We start from the raw sequence: 16,442 nt of genomic DNA, 5'->3' as shown, positions 1-16,442 counted from the left end.
GGTGAACCCGCCCGTGTGCTCCCAATAAAGCCTGTTTAATCTGGTCTCTGATTGGACTCACAGTTTTTCCTTGCGGCGGCGTAAAACCTAATATTTGGCACTTCTATTATAAAGAAAGGGCAAATAGTGATATTAAAATATCCCTTCTAATTTATTTCCTTTCAATGAATCCATGCACCAGGCCACTAGTTATAACATAATGCACCTAGCAACAGAGCCCAAAGACACAGAAAGCAAAAGCTGGCAGAACTGAAGAGAGAAATAGACAATTCAACAATATTAGTTGGAACTTTCAATCCTCCATTTTCAAAAATGGATAAAACACCTAGTCAGAATATCAACAAGAAAATAGCAAACACTATAAACAACTAGATCTGACAAATATCTATAGAACTCTCCACCTAACAATATACATTTTTCTCAAGTGCACATGGAACATTCCCTGGAATGAACCATATGCCAAACCACAAACAAGCCTCAGTAAATTTAAAATGACCAAAATCATACTACATCTGTTATCTGACCACAATGGAATAAGTTAGAAATCATTAACAGAAATTTGGGAAAATCAGAAATATTTGGAAAATAAAAATACAGCCCTAAAAAAATCAATGGGTCAAATAAATAAATCACTAGGGAAATTAGAAAGTACTTTGAGATAAATGAAAATGAAAGCATACCAAAATTTATGGAATGCAGTTAAGCTCTGGCTAAAGAGAAATTTATATCTTTGAATGGCTACATTAAAAATCTCAAATCAATAGCCATTAGGTTTTTTCCACCTTAAGAAACTTTCCACCTTAGAAAAGAAAGTGTAAATCCCCAAAAAGTAGAAGAAGAAAAAAAGATTAGAATGGAAATGAACGACATTGAAAATAGAAAAACAATAGAGCAAATCAACATGACCAAAAGTTGGTGCTTTGAAATGATCTTCAAAATAGACAAAACTTTACCTGGACTGACCAAGAAAAAAAAATAGAGAACTCAAATTACTAAATTTACTACAACACAGAGGATTATAGAGGAATCCTATGAACAATTCTATGCCAACAAATCAGATAATTTATATGAAATGGGCACATTCCTAGACAGACACAAACTGGTGACACTGACACAGGCCTCTAGTGAGTATATCAAAGCTTACCAACGGGTAGAATTTAAGAGTGTGTGATTTATTGCCTGTTGATTTTACCTAAGTACCAAATGCAGCTGTTAAACACACACGAAGTTGAGGCACCTGAAGGTGCTGCTGAGCCCCCATTCAGAGAAGGTGCTTCCTAGGACTCAGACTAAAGGATCTTAAGACTGGGGGGCCCTTGGACGCTGCCATCCCCCACCTCCAGGACCCAGCCCACAGGAGGAGGGGAGCAGGCAGCGAGGCAGACCACTTCTTGAAATAGAGTGGAGCCTTTACAACTCAAATCGGTCAGAGAGCAGTCAGCTATTTACTCCCTCGAAGCCTCAGCAACAGCAACGATCCGAAAGCGATCACGGGGAGTAAGGGAACTTTTGAAGATTGCTCTCCTCGGGCCCTGGAGCGAAGGAGAACCCGAAGACAAAGCTGAGTTGGGCAGGGGGCATTCCGGCTCGGTACAGTTTCAGGCCGGCCCGTTCACGCCAGGGTTTCGTTTCCAAGTCGACCCTATAAAACGACGGACCGAGACCCGGTGGAAGTAGAGGAGCTGCATTTCCCAGCGGACCGTGGGCTCTGCGCCTTTTTCCGGCGCTGCACAGGCGTGCTTGGAACCGGCGTGTGGGGCTGCATGGATCCCGGCGGCCGGTGGCGGGGCTTGCCCGGCGGGCCCAGCCTCAAGCACCTGACGGATCCCGCTTACGGGATCCCCCGGGAGCAGCAAAAGCCGGCGCTACAGGAGCTGACGCAGGCGCACGTGGAGTCCTTCAACTACGCGGTGCGCGAGGGGCTCAGCCACGCGGTGCAGGTGAGTGCGGCTCCTCGGGGCTCCCTGCAGCTCGGCGCTCGCTGGCGCTGCTAGGTCGGGCGGAGGAGAGGGGCCCCGTTGGGCTGGAGGCGGGCGGCGGGTGGGAGACGGGGGATGGGGAGACCCAGGAGGCGGGGTGAGCGGGGCACTGGCCGGGGACAGGGTCCCAGACAGAGGGAATGGCTGGAGGTCACAGTAGAACCCCAAATAGTTGTGCTTCTTGATCGTGGCAGCCGCAGCTCGGGGCTTGAGCTCAAGCCGACCGGGGGAAGATGTGTTTGTGGTTCCTGGATTTTTATGGAATTGGGAGCCGCAGTGCTTTGTAGGACAGTAGGTGCTGGAGGGTGAGGAAGTGGCCCGCGTGGGCTGAGCTGAAGCTTCCAATCGTGACACATTGTTCTTAGTTAACCCGAGGAGAGCTCAGTGGAACAGCAGAGCTTTTCCAGGGGAGGAGGGCGGGTACCGAAAAGCAGATGCTGTGAAGGGGGGGCGGGGCAGGGAACCTGGGGGTACCACCTTTCCCTTGGCATGTATGAGATCAAGTGGAATGAAATGCACAACTATCAGCCTAAAGAATGACATTAGAGTGTCCGGTCCTGAGTCAGGAGGTGCTTCCATAACTTTGCTCTGTCAGCAGTCCTGTCAGTCTTACTACGGGTGGAGAAGCTACAAGGTAAGGAGAGAGAGGGCAGGCACTTGGTTCAGAGGACAGCTCTGTTCTGCACACAGTGGTCACTCTAGAGCAGTGGTTCTCAACCTTCTAATACTGCGACCCTTTAATACAGTTCCTCATGTTGTGGTGACCCCCAATTTCATTGTTACAAATTGAACATAATTAAAGCATAGTGATTAATCACAAAAACAATATGTAATTATATATGTGTTTTCCGATGGTCTTAAGCGACCCCTGTGAAAGGGTCGTTCCACCTCCAAAGGGGTCGCGACCCACAGATTGAGAACCGCTGCCCTAGAGCCTGCTGCAGAAGCTGACACACGGTAGACGTTCAGATGTCCAAGTTATCGCCGTATGCTCTTTGGTACATAGTAATGGTGTGAGTAGACTGGATGTAGCTTTAGCTGTCGTTTTAATGCCACATTAACATGAGAGGCAACAATGTGTGTAGGAAATTCATGGGCTTTGGAAGAGTCTCAGTGAAGAGGTACCTGGGACATGCAAGCAGTTAATAATGTGAATTGTATTTCAGGCTATACCTCCCTTTGAATTTGCTTTCAAAGATGAGCGGATCTCTCTCACTATTGTGGATGCCGTCATCAGCGCCCCCACCGTTCCCAAAGGGAGCATCTGCAAGGAGCTCAATGTTTATCCGGCAGAATGCCGGGGCAGGAGGAGCACCTACCGGGGAAAGTTGACAGTGAGTACAAGTGACAGTACGAGACTCAAACGCTGGACATGTCTACGAATATTGGTGTCCAATAAAATGTAACCAGAATTCTGCTTTGTGCTATCACCCAAGAGATCTCTTCTTTTAAATCTGAAGCATAAAATCATCTAGTATGTGATCTTTTTCCTCTTTTAAAATACTCGTTTGTTCTTGTAGATCCAAATACTTTGTTTTTTTCGTAACTAATTTTTTTCATTTAGGCTGATATCAGCTGGGCTGTAAACGGAATCTCAAAAGGAACCATTAAGCAGTTTCTTGGCTATGTTCCCATCATGGTGAAGTCCAAGCTTTGCAACTTACACAACCTTCCTCCAAAAGCCCTCATTGAGCACCATGAGGAACCAGAGGTAATTTCAGGGGTGCAGGGCACTGAATGGGCAGGCGACAATAGGAAGGACCTGAGTTGGGAGTGAGAGGACATGAAGCTTGCCAGAGGGAGTCAGTGTTTCTTTCTTCGCCTCTGATTTTGGATAGATAACGTGGAGCATTGATCTCTTGTCTGCGTACTGTGCACAACTCATAATGAGTCTCAAATGAAGCAATGTATGAAAAACTGGCTGCAATTAGGATATTATTATGATGATGGGGAAATAATTGGTAGGTTTTTCCCTAATTTTCTGAATGGTGTATATTTAGAGATATTTCTGTTTTTAAAGCCATCTTAAACGACAAAACAATTTTCTAAGATGTCTGCTTTACCGAACAGTAAGATTCTGTGAGGATATGAAGTGCCTTATATGCTTTCCCTTTGGCATTTCTTTTTAGCTGTGTCAGGTGGCTTTGCAGCATTGAGTTGTAGTAATCAAGATTACAGACGGTCTGTAATAAAAACTGTTACCTGGTGGGACGAGGGTTTGGTGTCAGATCTGGGTTTGACATTCAGCTGCTGTATTACCGGTTGTATGGCTTTGGAGCACAAGTTTAATACAATTAAACTTTGGGAAGTTTAATCTCCCTGGACCTGTTTCCTCTGCTAAAAATGGGCACAGTAGCTATCTTACTCATTATTATGAGGACTAAATGTTAGGATAACATAGAGCACCTGGTATGATATGCCTACTTAATAGTAGCTCTTTATTACAGAAATGTGATGTTGACGAGCAATTAAAATAATTTTCCTATTAATTTTAATATCTGATTTCAGGAGATTTCATATGGTTATCAGTTGTTTTTTAACGTATTTGGGAAATCATACTTGTCTGGAGGCAAAATGGTTGCTATTTTCATTTGCAGACTTTTCTTTGAAATAAGGTGTTTGTTTGTTTAATGTCATTTGAAGACTAAGGTCATTTTGGGGGACAGAAAGACAAGTTAGATCAAAGCTGTCTGAAAGTACCGACTTCCTTCCATACTTCCAGGTCCCTAAACCTTTTTCATGTACTTGAAAAGACTTAACTTACACACTGACAGCTTTCCGGGGATCCATGGCCCCCTTCACCTGCACTTTCCTCTCTTCTGCACTTTGAACAGGGTCTGCTAGGAGGTTAATTTTTGCAGTTAGTCAGTTTCATATTCACAGTTACTTATCTTTGTTTAATAAATTATAATTCATCTCTTTGGCAGGAAATGGGAGGCTATTTCATAATCAATGGCATTGAAAAGGTCATCCGAATGTTGATTATGCCTCGGAGAAATTTCCCTATTGCAATGATAAGACCAAAATGGAAAGCTAGAGGGCCTGGCTACACTCAATATGGTAAGCTCTAGTGATTTTTAGAATGTCTTAGAAAAGTTTTAAGCCATTTTTTAAAAAAGGAGTTGCATCTAAATAGAATCTTTGACATTTTTCTCTCGTATGTATATAAAATTTTATTTTTCTGTTAAGCATTTCTGTGTTAAGATTTCATAGTAGCAGATCTACTTTCTGATATCTTTCAAACTGAAAGAACGTGTGTGTATATGTTAGTCTGAGGCTGGAGGCTGGCCTGACTTTGCCAGAGGTGGGTGTGGGCCCCAGAAGTCTTCTGGTTCAGGTACCATGGCACTCCCCTCAGGGTCCCGGGCTGGCAGCCACTTGGCCTTTGTTTGGGGGAGATTTTGCACCTCGGGGGAAATTTGACAAGGTCTGAAGACATATTTTGTTGTCAATTTTGGCTTAACTTAGTGTTATGGCTCTTAATTATTTCTAAGAAGGTGAAAATAATTCAGAATGAAATGATTGAAGCAGTTACAGTGTTACTGAGTTTCCAGCTTTTTGTTCTGTTTCAACAGGAGTGTCAATGCACTGTGTGAGGGAAGAACACTCTGCTGTCAATATGAACCTTCACTACTTGGAAAATGGCACAGTTATGTTGAACTTTATTTACCAGAAAGAACTGTTTTTTCTTCCTTTGGGATTCGCACTTAAGGTGTGACTTGCTGAGTATATTTCTTTTGTTATGAAGGGGATCATTGGAAGCGTGTCTTATGCAGAATGAATAGGTTCTCTTTATCAGAGTTCATGCTGTACTTGTTACCTACTGCTCCATAACACATTACCTCGGAATTCAGTGGCTTAAAAGACATCAGTGAACGTTTCTCCCTCACAGTTTCTGTGGGCAGGAATGTGGGCAGCTCTGGCTGGGGTCTCAGAGGTTGCAGAGCGATGTCGCAGGGGCTGAGCTGTGTAGAAAGCTTGACCAGGGCTGGAGGATCCCTTCCAAGGTGGTTCCTCCGGGCTGGCAAGTCAGTGCAGGCTGTTGGCAGGAGGTCTCAGTTCCTCTCCAGTGGCCTCTCCATAGGCTGCTTGGGGCGGCCGTCTTCCCCAGAGCAATAGCCCAGTGAAGGGAGGGAAGCTGCAGTGCCCCTGGTAGCCTAGCCTTGAGAGCTAGGTGTCACCTTTTCCGCCGTATTCTCTTGTCACAAGGGCTCTGATTTGGTGTGGGAGGAAGTTATGCAAGCTTGTGAATCCCAGGAGGCGAGGATCATTGGGGCCATCTTGGTGCCTGTCTTCCAAGTGCCCTTACTTTGGAGAATTCACTTCAGTTTAACAATAGTGGAATGCTAGTGTTTCTCGGGTATTAAATAGAAAAGGAGAGACTTGTTCCTGAGTGAATTGGATGGTTTCGTTATTATTAGCAATGACAAAAAAAATCTCTTTTCTATTCTAGGCACTTGTCAGCTTTTCCGATTACCAGATTTTTCAGGAGCTCATCAAAGGAAAAGAGGACAACTCTTTCTTTAGGAACTCTGTTACTCAGATGTTAAGGATGGTGATGGATGAAGGTTGTTCCACACAGAAGCAGGTCCTTAACTATCTAGGTGAACGCTTCAGAGTAAAGCTTAGTCTCCCTGACTGGTATTCAAATGAACAAGCGGCAGAGTTTCTGTTTAAGTATGCGTGCTTTTGCCTACACTGTTTATTGGGGGTTGGGGGGTGTCACTGGTTCTTTGTGTTGATGTAGTTGGGACTGGTGAGTCATGCGGGTTGAATTTTGGCCTGGCGAAGCGGGCTAGCTTTGTTTCTGAGGCCATCTTCACCTTTCTCTGGTTTTAGGTAGTATCATTTTATTCTAATGTACTTTCTAACTTTTAGTTTGAAATAACTTCAAACTTCCAGGATTGCTGCAAAGATAGTACATTGGACACTCATGTTGACTGTTAACACTTTTACTATATTTGCTTTACTTGTCTGCACATGAGTAAATGTTGTTCCTTCTGAGCATTTGAAAGTTGCAGGCATCATGTCCCTTTATTTTCCCAAGACAAGGGCTCTGTCTTTGTGACCTGCTGTAGGTCAGCGTGGTCCAGTGCACAGCTGTGGGCCATGCTGAGTGCTTGAATGGCCAGTGCAGCTGAGAAACTGAGTTCTGAATCTTATTCCATTTTAATCAATTAATATTTAAAATAGTCCTTGTGGCTTGTCACTACCATGTTGGCCAACACCACTGTAGACCTTGTGTGAGACTATATTCTGCTCTTTTGCTGATGTTGTTGTAAGATGAAAAGGGGTTTTTCTGAATATAAATAAGGACTTTTAAGTAAACCTGAATTGGGGGTCTTGGTTAGTAGAAAGGCAAGTAGTGGTAAGCAGTTGAATCATTTTAAGCTTTTTCTTTCTATTTTGACAGCCAGTGTATCTGTATCCACTTAAAATCTAATACTGAGAAGTTTTATGTACTTTGTCTCATGACCCGGAAGCTGTTTGCTTTGGCCAAAGGAGAGTGCATGGAGGAGAATCCTGATAGTTTAGTGAATCAGGAAGTGCTCACACCCGGGCAGCTCTTCCTCATGTTTCTGAAGGTGGGTGCACACTGCTCTCCCCCGGGCCCCATTGTACCTCTGGATTGAGATGATAACACCCATGATGTAGTTTTGTGCATGTTCATAAGTTCTTGTTTTGGCAGTGTACATCTTCTCTTTTTTCTATTTGTTGTTTGTTTGCCTAGCAGGCAGGTACAGAATCAAACGTCCTAGCTTGTACCAGGTTCAAAAATGTCTGATATTTTCATGTAAGCTAAGTAAAGACAGCATCAAATCTTGGTCAGACATTGATGATAAAGTGTAAGTGGCCTGTATGCATATAGTGACCGTCAGCCCTCCTTTGCAGAGTCCCTGTTACAAATTCCCTTCCTCACTGAGGTTTACTTGTAAGCCCAGTATCAGTATTCACAGCTTTCCTGGTCCTTTGCAGATGTGCTTGGAGGGGTAATAATTGGGGTGTCCTGATGCCCACACTCCCAGCTGAGGTCTAGGAGGTGATGCTCTGCCTTGCTTCAGCTAATGCTGTGAACGAGAGTCTATTTATTTAGTACCATGTTTTTCACATTTTTGTGTTTTTCTTGGTGATTTTGTTGTTAAAAAATGGCCCACAAGCATAGTGCTGAAGTGCTGTGTGAGGTGCTGAGCACACGAAGGCTTGGATGTGCCTTACGAGAACATATGAGCGTTAGATGAGCTTTGTCAGTCACGAGTTACAGTGCTGCTGGCTGTGAGGCCGATGGTAGTACATCAGCAACATAAAACAAGGTATCTTTCAACAGAAACACACACAAAATCAGCTTACGTATTTCTCAGTTGACGAGAATGTTGTGACTTGAGACTTGGGGGAACCTAATCCTGTCTGTACCTAGGAGCAAAGGTTTAGTACCTGCTAATTCAGTGTTCACAGCAACATTACAGAGCATAGTTAACTGTCAGTCACGAGAGCTGTGTGTGTGTGTGTGTAGAGAGTGTTGGCTTAGCACAGATCAGTTCATAAGTAAGTTCATTTGGTGGTATTTCATATTTTGAATATTATCCCTAAAATGATTTAATCTAATAGATAACATAGTGGGATAAAAGATGGAGAAGACTAAAGTAAAAAATCTCCTAATTTCTTATTTAGTCAGTAATGCTTATTTAAATTCTTACTGAAAGATAAAAACTTTTGTTTCTGTCTGATCTAACCATGAAATTAGATTGAAAATTTTCAGCAGCCTAGAATTGCCCTGATAAAAATGAATATCAGGCAGAAGTTTTCTGTTATTGGTAATTTCAATATAGCCTTTCAAGTAAACATGTAATTTATTCATTTCAGGAAAAAATGGAAGCGTGGTTAGTATCTGTTAAAATAGGTATGGACAAGAAGGCTCAGAAGACCAATATGTCTATAAACAGTGAAAATTTGATGAAGATTTTAAGTCTGGGAATAGACCTTACAAAACCATTTGAGTATCTTCTTGCTACTGGGAATCTGCGTTCCAAAACAGGTGAAATTAAATAGATAGGCTTCATTTTAGTTGTGTTTTTCAAATTATTTGCTTAATGGAGGTTTATATCAGTAAGAGAGGTTCTATTTAAAAGCGAACTTTTCCCTTTCACTAAAGACATTTCACGTTATAAGTTTTGACAAGTATATATCAGTCTGAAGGGCTTTTGACAAGGTGCTGAATGGTTTAAATCCAATTCTGATGATCACATTTTCCTGTGCCTCCTAGAAAACTAAGGACAGCTCAGAGTTCTGTCTAAACCAGCCGTGGGCAAACTACGGCCCGAGGGCCGGATCCGGCCTGTTTGAAATGAATAAAACTAAAAAAAAAAAAAAAAGACCGTACCCTTTTATGTAATGATGTTTACTTTGAATTTATATTAGTTCACACAAACACTCCATCCATGCTTTTGTTCCGGCCCTCCGGTCCAGTTTAAGAACCCATTGTGGCCCTCGAGTCAAAAAGTTTGCCCACCCCTGGTCTAAACTAAAGATGTCTGAGGAAGGTCACATGGACAGGTGGTCTGAGAGGGTTCTTGTGTGGGCTCAGCCCTAAACCACTTGCATCAGAATGACTTAGAAAACTCAACTGTGGCAATTGGCCCAGAAATCTGCAGTTTTGAAATAGATGCTACTACTGATAAAGATTTTTTTAGAACTAACAACTGCTTGTGTGTTAATCAGCCTGTCTGATGAATCCCATTTAATTACTTGCTATTTTGTTTTCTGTTTATGGTTTCCCCACAGTGGAGGATGTGGAGGAAATAGGGGACCAGGAAAGGCTGATACAGTTTGTGAAATCTGGGGATTTTTACTACTTTTTGTACAGTATCCCTGCTCATCTGAGCTAGTGAACTTTGTAATCACCCACTCCATGACTTACAGTATGCTCTGAGGCTTTTCATCAGAGCCTCAAATAAAAATATACCTTTTTTTTTTCAAGTTGAGCCCATTTTTGAATGACTTTTGTTTTATTAAGGTCTTGGCTTCCTGCAAAATTCTGGACTTTGTGTCGTGGCTGATAAGCTGAACTTCATCCGCTATCTCTCCCATTTCCGCTGTGTGCACAGAGGGGCCGACTTTGCCAAGATGAGGACCACCACGGTGCGCAGGCTGCTGCCGGAGTCTTGGGGTTTCCTTTGTCCCGTGCACACTCCTGATGGGGAGCCCTGCGGCCTGATGAACCACTTAACTGCCATATGTGAGGTGGTCACGCAGTTTGTGTACACAGCGTCTATTCCAGCTTTGCTCTGCAACCTGGGTATGTGACGGTACCATTCTTGTTGTGTGTACGTTTTCACAGTTATGCTGCCTTGGGGGCTGAGCAGAGAATTCCTGCAGGAATTGATTTTACTCATCTGTGCAGGAACTGGGCTGGTTTCAAACAGCATTTAATATGGGGAGTAACCTTTGGGTCATTCTCCCTGCACCTGTTGGGTCGGCCACTGCTCTAAGCTGGAAGCAGTGTCACTTTGCAGGAAGACAGTTAAAAAGGAGCTTGTCCACTCTGTACCTGGAGGTCCTCAGACCCACAGCCCTGTTCCTGGGAGCCTGGTGGCTGTCTCTGCTTTTGCTGGAAGGCTCTCTTACATGCTATTCTTTGGGTGTGGTGCTGGGTTCGGGTTCACCTTCACACATATGATGCCCTTTCTTTGGGCATTCTTCGCTCTTGGGATCTGGAGACAGAGTTTTCTGTGTCTTTGCTGGTCTGAGTGGGGTCTCCACTGGAATTCGTATTTACACTCTAAAACTTCCAGCTCATAGGATTCAGGTGGTAGGCATTCCAAACAACCAGAAAGGCATTGAGTCAAGAGCCAGGAAATTTCTGCTTAAAAGTATTCCGCCAGTTAGATCGTGGCCTTTCAGAAGGAAATCCAACTAATTCAGAATTACTCGAGATTCAGAGGTCATAACCAGTGTAAAGTGCTGCAGGTCCTCTGTCCACGAGGGAAAAATGTTGTTCGCCACCAGTGATTAAAATGTCAGAGTGCAGGAAAGGGTAGAAAGGAGGAAAAACTGTGGAGAGGTGGAGAGTGTATCCCAAGCAGAAGCGATGGGAAGGGCTCTGGTCCGGGGGGAGACAGAATGGAAAATGCCTAACACCAAGCACGTGACCTGTGGACTTGGTAAAACACTTGCTGTCTTCAGCAGGTGGATTATGGATTGTGGGAGAGTATTCTTTTTTACTTAATTACAGTTGGTTCTTGATGTTTGTGGTATTCTGTTTTACAAAGTCACAACTAACCCCGAATTTAGGGAAGAGCCATTGCTCCCAGGGGCGCCTCATTTAACGTTGTGATTCACTAATATCGGGGTCTCAGCCAGCAGCACTCAGCTTCTCTAACACGCACTCTTCCTGAGGCTTACACAGTCTGTGCTCAGCCACACTGGCCAGCGCAGAGTTCAGGGGCCGATTAAACAGTGAAACCGCCAACAGAAGGCACAAGCATGCCGTCCACGTGGCCCAGAGGACGCTTGTTGACAGTCTGAGTTGAGACAGGAAGACGTGTGACCATAGCTGGGAGCCTGTGCGCAGGTGATGCAGATTTTTCAGAGTGGCCCCCCAGAGCGCCTTTAGGTGTTGATACTGGAATCACAGACAATCTTAGCAAGTAGGCAAATTTGCAGATAGGGAATCTGAATAATGGCGATCAAGTGTAATTAGATTTTGGGGAGGAGTTATATTTACAACCCTCAGAAATGAACATAGAAAAGGTGCACAGTGAAAGTCTCCTTGCACTCCTGTCCCTGCTGCTCTCCCCACAGGCCAGGTCACTAGTTCTTGTGTGACCTTGCTGAAATGATTTGGAAACCTAAGAAATGAAAAACATTCTGGTTTAGAGACAAGATAACTAGATATCTAAATGATGGTACAGCTGCAGACCTATCCGGAGGGAATTTCTAAGTTGGAAAAGGCATCCTGATGTGTTTGGAAAAGGCATCCTGATGTGATGACCCTGTCTGTTCCTTCCCCAGGGGTTACTCCAGTTGATGGAACGCCTCACCGACCTTACGCCGAGTGCTACCCTGTCCTGCTGGACGGTGTCATGGTTGGCTGGGTGGATAAGGAGCTTGCTGCTAGTGTTGCAGCTTCTCTCCGGCATTTTAAGGTGACCGTGAGTCTTTGTGAATTGCTCTATCCCTGGATCTTGGGTTTCAGTCCTTTTCTAGTTGATGAGTTAGTCCTAGGCAGTCTAGAGTGCTCATAGGCCTGGGGATCAGAAGCTCATTCTGAGAGTACCTGACATCCCCTGGTACTGACCTCATAGCCTCAGAGGTTGGGGTCAGTGGTAGATATTTCACCCATACACCTTTTTTTTTAGTAGTTTCACTGAGGCCCTAGTCTGCTAACCTAACCGATTTTAACTTTTTGTAAATTCTAGTGGCATGTAGGGGGCATCAAAATATGAATTTATATTTCAAGTAATGTTTAAGATATTCTAGATATGTAAGTCATACATACCCTGTTGCTATCTGGGTCTTGAAAATATATTTTTAAAAACTCAAGGAGAAGGACATTCTTTGGAATTTCCTCCTAACAAGAGTCTTGGCACAGAGAACTCCCGTATGCCCATTACCCAGATCCACCAATTATCATTTGTGTGCTCTTTATAAATATACTAGTGGCCTGGTGCATGAAATTCATGCATGAGGGGGAGGGGGGGTTTCCTCAGCCCAGCCTGCACCCTCTCCATTTGGGGATATCCCTCTCGAAATCTGGGATCACTGGATCCTAACTGCTCACCTGCCTGCCTGCCTGATTGCCCCTAACTGCCCTCCCCTACTGGCCTGATCTTGCCCCAAACTGCCTCTGCCTTCCTGATCACCCCTAACTACCCTCCCCTGCCGGCCTGATTTCCCCTAATCTCCTGCTGGCCTGATCTTGCCTCTAACTGCCTCTGCCTCGGCCCCCACCACCATGGCTTTGTCCAGAAGGAAGTCAGATGTCCGTAAGATGGCCAGTTGACCCGGTTTAATTAGCATATTACCCTTTTATTAGTATAGACTAGAGGCCCGGTGAACAAAAATTTGTGCACTCGGCGGGGAGGGGGGCGTCCCTCAGCCTGTCCTGTGCCCTCTCACAGTCTGGGACCCCTCAGGAGATAATGACCTGCTGGCTTAGGCCTGCTTCTGGGTAGCAGAGGGCAGGCCCAATCCCTAGGTGCAGCCTCCGGTCGGGCTCAGAGCAGGGCCGATTGGGGAGTTGGGGCACCGCCCCCTGTCATGCACAGAGCAGGGCGGATCAGGAGGTTGTGATGCCACCCTAGTCACGCTCAGGGTACAGCCAATTGGGGGATTGGGACACCACCCCCTATCACACTCAAGGCAGGGTTGATAGGGAAGTTGCGGTTCCACCCCCGTCATGCACAGAGCAGGGCTGATCAGGGGGTTGGGGAGTTGTCCCCTGTCATACACAGAGCAGGGCCCATCAGGGGGGTTGGGGCTCCGTACCCTGTCACACACAGAGCAGGGCTGATCAGGGGGTTGAGGAGCTCCCCCCTGTCATTCACAGAGCAGGGCCCATCAGGGTAGTTGGAGCACCGCCCCCTGTCACACACAGAGCAGGGTAGATCAGGGGGTTGGGGCGCTGGCCCCTGTCATGCACAGAGCAGGGCCCATCAGGAGGGTTGGGGCTCCGTACCCTGTCACACACAGAGCAGGGCTGATCAGAGGGTTGAGGAGCTCCCCCCTGTCACTCACAGAGTAGGGCCGATAGGGCACCGCCCACTGTCACACTCAGGGCAGGGTCGATGGGGAGGTTATGGCTCTACCCCGTCACACACAGAGCAGGGCCCGTTTGGGGGCGGAGGGCACCGCCCTGTATCACCCACACAGCAGGGCCGATCAGGCGGTTAGGGCGCTGCACCCTGTCACACACAGAGCAGGGCCGATCAGGGGGTTAGGGCGCTGCACCTTGTCACGCACAGAGCCGAGGGGCGATCAGGGGGTTGGGGAGCTCCCTCCTATCAGGCACAGAGCAGGGCTGATCAGGGGGTTGGGGCGCCTTCCCCTGTCATGAACAGAGCAGGGTGGATAGGGAGGTTGTGGCCCCGCCCCCTGTCACACACAGAGCCGCAAGGAGATCAGGGGGTTTGGGCGCTGCCCCCTGTCACGCTGATCCCGGTACCGGGAGCCTCGCTGCTCCGCTGATCCCGGTGCCGGGAGGCATATTACCCTTTTACTGTATAGAATAGAGGCCTGGTGCACGGGTGGGAGCCGGCTGGTTTGCCCTGAAGGGTGTCCTGGATCAGGGTGGGGGTCCCCACTGTGGTGCCTGGCCAGTCTAGCTGAGGGGCTGAGGGCCGTTTTCCGGCTGGTGGGTGACTGAAGCTCCCAACTGCTCCTTTTTTTCTTTTTTTTTTAATTCTGGGCCAGCTTTAGCTCTGAGGCCTTGGCTGCTGAAAGCAGGTTTCTGGCCTTTGTTTACCTTCTGTATTTGATATAATGTTGCGGTCCGGCTGGCTGAAGCCCGGCTGACAAAAGCAGGTTTCTGGGGTTTTTTTTTTTTTTTTTTTTTAAATATATTTTATTGATTTTCCACAGAGAGGAAGGGAGAGAGACAGAGAGTTAGAAACATCGATGAGAGAGGAACATCAGCTGCCTCCTGCACATCTCCTAGTGGGGATGTGCCCACAACCCAGGTACATGCCCTTGACCGGAATCGAACCTGGGACCTTTCAGTCCGCAAGCCGACGCTCTATCCACTGAGCCAAACCGGTTACGGCTGGGGTTTTGTTTAGCTTCTATATTTGCAACATAGTTGCTTAGAGTTGCAGCTGAGAGGCCAGCAAGTCAGGCGGGGAACGTTGGAGTCCGCAGTCACTGGAGCAAGCAAGCCTCCCTGTTCACTTCAGTGCATGGCTGCCGGCCGCCATCTTGGCTAGCAGTTAATTTGCATATCGCCCTGATTAGCCAATGGAAGGGTAGCAGATGTACAGCTAATTACCATGTTTCTCTTTTATTAGATAGGATGTATATATTTTTTCTTCTGAACCATTTGAGGGTAGTGTGCAGACATGTCTCCATTTCCATAAAAATTTCAGTGTATTTTTTCTAACTTTTTCTCTTTAATAGCCACAGTACACTTACCAAATTCAGGGAGGGTCAGTTTGCTGGAATCCACAGCTGACACTCAGATTACACCAGTTGCCTTAATAATGGCCTTTATAGCTATTTTTTCTTCCGGGTCTGGGACCCACTCCAGAATCATGTGTTACATGTAGTTGTCATGTCTCTGTTCTTTTTTATTCTGGAACAGTTCCTAGCCTTTCACGTCTTGACTTTTTTTAAGAGCACAGGCCAGCAGTCAGAAAAAGACAGATATCACATGATATCACTTATATGTGGAATCCAATAAACAAAATAGTTCCAGAGGCATGGATGCATGGAACAGACTGACAGATTCGGGTGGGAAGGAGGGAAGGGGAAGAGGTTAACCAAAGAACTTATATGCATAGCCCATGGGCACACAGTAGTTTGATGATGGCCTGGAGTGGTGCAGATGCTGGGGGAAGGGGGGTGGGGGGAATAGGGAGCATCTGTGTTACTGTCAACAATTAAAAATAAACTTAAAAAAAAAGTAAAGGTAAGCTATTGTGTAGACTGTCCCTGAATTATGGTCATGTGTCACTTCCTCATGGCGAGATTCACAATACCATTTTCAGGAGGCATGTGATGTTGGCTTGTTCCATGACCAGTGATGTTAATGTCAATCACTTCACAGCTGTATTTTTTAAGTTAATCTACTGTACTGTTAGAGATTCTCTCTCATCAGTAATTTGTGGAGAAATATTTGGAAGCCCTTTTCCTCATCAAATTTTCACCCACAATTTGTATTACATTCTCTGCAGAATTATTACTATTCCATTGATGAGTCTTTGCTGTGTTAATTATTACTGTTATGGTTGCCAAGTATTTGTTCTCTAACCCTATCATTTGTTCTGTTTGTTAGTTGCTGTTCTGTAAGGGAGAGCTTTCCTTTCTCCATTTATTTATTCATTTATGTACATTAGCAGATTTATAGATATTTGTTTTATTTTGTGAGTATTCTGTTACTATGATTTATTTTTATGTTCATACTAGAGGCCCAGTGCACAGATGCGTGCACCAGTGGGTTCCTCAGCCTGGCCTGTGGGGATTGGGCTGAAACCGGCAGTCCAATATCCCTCAGGGATATAGTAGTGTGCGAAGCGGCTGGGTCCGGGCGCCGCACCACTCCTGCTCATCGTGGCCCCACTGCGCCTGCCGCCACCACTCAGTAGTGCTGCTGCAGAGACAGGAAAGGCACACGCTGCCGCAGCTGTGCTCGCTAGCCATGAGCCCAGCGTCTGGCGTCTGTTGGTTAGCTAGCTGAGTGGCACTCCCACTGTGGGAGCACACTGACCACCAGGGGCAACTCCTGCGTTGAGCGTCTGCCCCCTGGTGATCAGT

The 16,442-nt window shown here is 45.8% G+C and overlaps 1 protein-coding gene across 2 annotated transcripts in view; it reads left to right on the top strand.

Moving 5' to 3' along the window:
- Positions 1 to 1,763: 1,763 nt before the first annotated feature.
- Positions 1,764 to 16,442, top strand: part of LOC139020103 (DNA-directed RNA polymerase I subunit RPA2) — a 30,049-nt gene continuing 15,370 nt past the window's right edge. The window contains exons 1-10 of one of the 2 annotated variants that reach the window (XM_070429702.1): positions 1,764 to 1,940; positions 3,146 to 3,313; positions 3,544 to 3,690; positions 4,907 to 5,039; positions 5,555 to 5,691; positions 6,433 to 6,656; positions 7,393 to 7,564; positions 8,841 to 9,012; positions 9,991 to 10,272; positions 11,988 to 12,121. In XM_070429702.1, the coding sequence (XP_070285803.1) occupies positions 1,764 to 1,940; positions 3,146 to 3,313; positions 3,544 to 3,690; positions 4,907 to 5,039; positions 5,555 to 5,691; positions 6,433 to 6,656; positions 7,393 to 7,564; positions 8,841 to 9,012; positions 9,991 to 10,272; positions 11,988 to 12,121 (1,746 nt within the window). Of the gene's footprint in view, positions 1,941 to 3,145; positions 3,314 to 3,379; positions 3,454 to 3,543; positions 3,691 to 4,906; positions 5,040 to 5,554; positions 5,692 to 6,432; positions 6,657 to 7,392; positions 7,565 to 8,840; positions 9,013 to 9,990; positions 10,273 to 11,987; positions 12,122 to 16,442 lie in introns of those variants that run through there. The other variant, XM_070429703.1, reaches the window with a different exon arrangement.

This window comes from Myotis yumanensis, unplaced genomic scaffold (genome assembly GCF_028538775.1).
Source record: "Myotis yumanensis isolate MYYU_CA2020_CCGP unplaced genomic scaffold, mMyoYum1.0.hap1 SCAF_11, whole genome shotgun sequence".
NCBI classification, from domain to species: Eukaryota; Metazoa; Chordata; class Mammalia; order Chiroptera; family Vespertilionidae; genus Myotis; species Myotis yumanensis.
The sequence above is the reverse complement of the archived record's forward strand: the minus strand, read 5'-3'. Positions and strand labels throughout refer to the sequence as shown.